At 39.4% G+C, this 5,297-nt stretch overlaps 1 protein-coding gene across 1 annotated transcript; it reads right to left on the bottom strand.

The window, feature by feature from the left end:
- Window positions 1-2,971: 2,971 nt before the first annotated feature.
- LOC135361432 (small integral membrane protein 8-like) lies at window positions 2,972-3,603 on the bottom strand. Its single transcript, XM_045870783.3, has one exon. The coding sequence runs from the start codon at window positions 3,537-3,539 to the stop codon at window positions 3,258-3,260; it is 282 nt and encodes a 93-aa protein (XP_045726739.1). The 5' UTR covers window positions 3,540-3,603; the 3' UTR covers window positions 2,972-3,257.
- Between the last annotated feature and the right edge of the window lie 1,694 nt (window positions 3,604-5,297).

Genomic DNA, 5,297 nt, shown 5'->3' with positions numbered 1-5,297 from the left:
AGGGAAAGAGCGTAGGCAGAAAAGAGAAAGGGACCAAGGATCTGAGGCAGGTCAATGTCAAAAGGTCAAAAGGAAAGGAGAGCCAGGCAAAGAGATTGAGGAGGTCAGAGAACAACCGGAAAAGTATTGTCCTGGAACCCAGGTGTACTTGTGTCAATTTGGTTTGTTTCTCTAGAGAACCCTGAAAAACACACCAGGAAAGAAAGTACTTCCAGGAGGAGCGAGTGATCAAGTCTGCCCAAAATTATTGATAAGACAACTGAGGAAAACACTGTGAGATAGCCATTTGATTTAGAAATACTGATGACATTGTTAGCTTGACCAGAACAATTTCAATTTAGTAGATGGTGTATAAATTGGATTGGCATGTGATTAACACAGAATGGGAGAAGAATTGGAGACAGTTTCTCTCTGGGAGGTTTGCTATCAGGAGGAGGATGAAGGGCGTTGCAGGGAGGCCATCTGTTTTGTTTTGTTTTGTTTGTTTTTAAGATGAAAACAAATAACACCAGTTTGTAGGCTGAAAGGAATAATCTAGCAGAGGGAGGAAAAGTGATGATGATCTTACAAATGCCCTGAGATCATGGATTTGTTTTTTGGTTTAGCCAGTCTAGGTGAGAATTCCGATACTTGCAACAAAAAGAATTTTCACTAACAGAGTGAGCAATGTCTAGGCATATCTACAAATTTGCTGTTTTATGCCTATTGAGCAGGTATAATTTATAAAAGTACTCTCATTCTGGCTCACATCATAAATTTTATGTACTAGGTTGGATGACAATTTATATAGGCACATGAATTAGTCAGGAACATCAGTTCTGAAGCCATAGATTCCAACCCTGGGCCTGTCACAAGCTGTCATGATGGAAAGATTACTTAATTTCTGTGTTCAAGTTCTTCACATAAAAACAGGGCTATTAATGACACATATGTCATGGTATTGTGCTGACCAAATGAGGTAAAGCACCTACAGAGCTTACAAAAGGACTTGCCAAATATGGTAAGTATTTCATAAATGTTAGGTATTGTTAAATTTGCATGCAATTTGATGCAAATTTCCCCTTTACAGTAAAGAATGTAAACTGCTTGCACATCTGTTTTCCCTATCACACGTATAACCTTAAAGCTAATTAGTTAACATGCGACTGAAAGTGAAATCATTCACAGATGCATTTTATAGTCAGGAAACATGGAAACACAGTATTTAACTGAGATACAAAGGAAATTTAAAAATAAATGTTAATCGAAAATAGAGCTACCATACGATCCAGCAATTGCACGACTAGGTATTTACCCCAAAGATACAAATGTAGGGATCCGAAAGGGTACGTGCACCCCGATGTTTATAGCAGCAATGTCCACAATAGCCAAACTGTGGAAAGAGCCAAGATGTCCATCGACAGATGAATGGATAAAGAAGATGTGATATATATATATATATATACACATATACATACACATATACATATATACACACACACACAATGGAATATTATGCAGTCATCAAAAGGAATGAGATCTTGCCATTTGCAATGACATGGATGGAACTGGAGGGTATTATGCTGAGTGAAATAAGTCAAACAGAGAAAGACATGTATCATATGACCTCACTGATATGAGGAATTCTTAATCTCAGGAAACAAACTGAGGGTTGCTGGAGTGGGGGGTGGGGTGGGAGGGATGGGGTGACTGGGTGATAGACACTGGGGAGGGTATGTACCCTGGTAAGCGCTGTGAATTGTGCAAGACTGTTGAATCTCAGATCTGTACCTCTGAAACAAATAATGCAATATATGTTAAGAAAAAAAAAAAGAAGAAGAAGATAGCAGGAAGGGAAGAATGAAGGGGGGGAAATCGGAGGGGGAGATGAACCATGAGAGATGATGGACTCTGAAAAACAAACTGAGGGTTCTGGAGGGGAGGGGAGTGGGAGGATGGGTTAGCCTGGTGATGGGTATTAAAGAGGGCACGTTCTGCATGGAGCACTGGGTGTTGTGCACAATCAATGAATCATGGAACACTACATCTAGAACTAGTGATGTAATGTATGGTGATTAACATAACAATAAAAAATAAAAATAAATAAATGTTTATCGATGGACTGTGTCAAGAGGCTTGGTGTTATGTGTAAATTTATGTGTTAACATGACTGAGCCAAAGGATGGCCAGATATTAGGTCAAACATTATTCTGAGTGTGTCTGTGAAGATGTTTACAGACAAGCCTAACATTTGCATAGGTAGACCGAGTAAAAAGACTGCCCTCTCTAATGTGGGTGCCCTGTATCCAATCAGTTGAAGGCTACATGGATCAAAAAGACTGACTGCTTGAGGGAACCCCCTCTTGCCTGACGGCTTGAGATGGGACATTGCTCTTGTCCTGCCTTTACACTCAAACTGGAAGATCAGAACTTCCTGAGACCTGATCTCAGCGGCTGTTGGACTGCAACTTACACCATCGCCTCTCCTGGTTCTCAGGCCTTTCGGTTTGGACTGGAACTACACCAGAGCTCTCCTGGCTCTCCACCTTGCTGGCACAGATCTTGGTCTTCCTAGACCCCATAATCATCTGAGCCAATTCATTATAATAAATCTCTCTCTCTGTCTAAATATATATATGTATATATATATTTATCAAGGTTTTATATATATAAATATATAACTATATGTGTATAAAACAATGTTTTATATATATGTATAAAACAATGAGGACATTTCCTGGTATATAGAACTATAAATATATATATATCTCTACATATCTACCCATGCACAAAACAGTATTATATATTTTATATATAAACAATATATATTATATAATATATAGTATATAAACACAAATATTATACTTATTTCTTATATTATATATAAATATACAAATATTATATAAAATAAATACATTTTAGTATATTTTATATATAAACAATATATCTATAACAAGTTTATCTATTTCTTTTTTTTTTTTTTTTAGCGCTGGGTACTTTTATTATATAGAACTTAATAATTAACAAAATGATTTCCATTTTCCTGGCACTTTGATACGAGGACTTAATAAAAGAACAATATTAAGAAGCTCCCGCTGTGGAGAAAGAATGAGGTAAGGACTGCAGCCTCAAGGCCTGGCTGCAACTGCTACCTTCTCTCCTCATCAACATGTTCCAGAACAAGAAGCTGATACTAGGCACTCACAAAGTCTTTCCTTCAAAGATTTCAGAGCCCTTTACGAAGCTCCATCTGCGGTATCCAGCACTATTAATCCCATTTAGATGTTCTCCTCCTCATGTAACTGTCCCTCACTATCAACAGCTTCGTATAGGTCCTTTGTATTCTCTTGTGTTGCATGTAGATAACCAATATACGCCACGCAAAGTGAAAGGGTTATCAATCCGAAAGCCATTACAGGTTTGTTAGGTTTAATGAAGAGCTCTGGATTCACAGCTCGAAATAAAGTTGTTGTGCGGACCCCTCTGAGCCCTGGGTTTCGAAAGTCTTTCTCTTTGGGTGGTTCCTTTTTAAAGCCAGGAGATTCCGGTGCTGAAGACATCTTCTTGATTAATGATGATTTATTACCTGCCACGAGGTCACCTCCCCTGCGCGTCCTCTCAGCTCTGCCTATTTCTTATATATATATAAAACAATGGGGACATTTCCTGGTAAGATGTGTGCCATACTTAGTGCGAAGGAGTTGCAAGCTGGACCTGCCCATTCAGTCCCTGCCCTTTAGATAAAGCAGAACATTCAGTTCCAAGGATAACTTACAGGGCAACAATAGACATGCACAGTCAGGGGAATTGCAGATAAGGGCTCTGAGTTAAATTGAAATAAATTATTATGAAAAAGGGTCTGGGGGAAGCTGGGTAGCTCAGTTGGTTAAGCAGTTGACTCTTGGTTTTGGCCCAGGTCATGATCTCAGGGTCCGGGGATCGAGCCCCACGACAGGCGCCACCATCAGTGGGGAGTCTGCTTTAGGATTCTCTCTCTCCCTCTGGCCCTCCCTTCTCTCTCTCTCTAAAATAAATAAATCTTTAAAAAAGAAAAATGGTCTGATGTCAAAGACATTCTTTGAGTCTTCAGAGTCAGACAGACTGGTTCCAACATTCCGTGATCCTAGCTGACTTCCAGAATTCTAGTTTATTAAGTGTGTGTGTGTGTGTGTGTGTGTGTCTGTAAAACACTTTCTTGATGAGCAATCTTGACAAGTCTTTGCAGACCACTGGGGTTAAGATCTGCCTGTATGATTTTCTGTCCTGAGAGCTAAATAAATATATATATATATATATCGCCTATTAATTCTGTTCATCTGGAAAACTCTGACTAATACACTTGTGAAGCCACAAGCACTTGTTGAAGTACAACCACATGATGACATGATATAACTCAGTAAAGAGGGGGCGTTATGTTCACAGGATTCAAACAATCAGGGCACAAAAGGTTTTCATAAATAATTAAGTGATGGTTATTAAAGGTTGTGGTTGGTAGAATTCTAAAACTGATCTCCCAAGATTTCCCACCATAATCTCAGATACCATGAATAAGATGAATTATCTTGTGCATATTTGTGTTCAGTTACATGGCTAAAGGGATTTTATAGGTGTAATGAAGGTTACTAAACAATTGACCTTAAATAGAGAGATTATCCAAAAGAGCCTCATCACAGGAGCTCTTTAGAGGCAGACCGTTTTCTCTGGCCAGCAGCAGAAGGGGAAGCAAGAGAGATGTGAAGCACAAGAAGGGTTTGACACACCACTGCTTGCTTGAAGATGGAGAACCACACAAGGAGAAGTACAGGCAGCCTCTAGAATCTGACAGCAGCCCCGACAACATCCTGCACCATGAGTGCTAAATTCCTCCAACCACCTGGATGAGCTGGGAAATAGCTTCCCCTCCAGAGCCTGCTGGTACGATTCCAGCCTAACTGACTCCTTGATTTCAGCCCTTTGAGACCCTAAGCAGAGAACTCACTAGATCCGTGCCACACATCTGACTCACAGCAACTGAAATAATAGATAGGGGTTGATTTAAGATGCTAAATTTGTGGCAATTTGTTGTGCAACAATAGAAAACTGGTATCAGGTATTTATGCTATTAGCATATTGAATCTGTTGTGGTTAAGGTAACTCTGTATTATCCAACTTACTGGAGAGAAGGGGACATAGTTTCTGCCCCAGCCATAACCACATGTAGCTCTAAGGTGCAAGTTAAAATAAGCACAGCCAAAGTCACAATGCAGAGAATTCTAATTCTCATGTAGTGAAGATTAATCGCAATATAGAGGCAAGAACGGACAGCTTGAATTGTCACA

Source organism: Mirounga angustirostris, unplaced genomic scaffold, assembly GCF_029215605.1.
Source record: "Mirounga angustirostris isolate CCGP_5_RB_7025 unplaced genomic scaffold, mMirAng1.0.hap1 SCAF_11, whole genome shotgun sequence".
NCBI lineage: Eukaryota > Metazoa > Chordata > Mammalia > Carnivora > Phocidae > Mirounga > Mirounga angustirostris.
This window is presented reverse-complemented; position numbering and strand designations above follow the sequence as displayed.

Bases quoted from the DNA above. Each gene is read 5' to 3' on its own strand.
- LOC135361432 (XM_045870783.3), bottom strand. From the start codon at position 3,539: ATGTCTTCAGCACCGGAATCTCCTGGCTTTAAAAAGGAACCACCCAAA.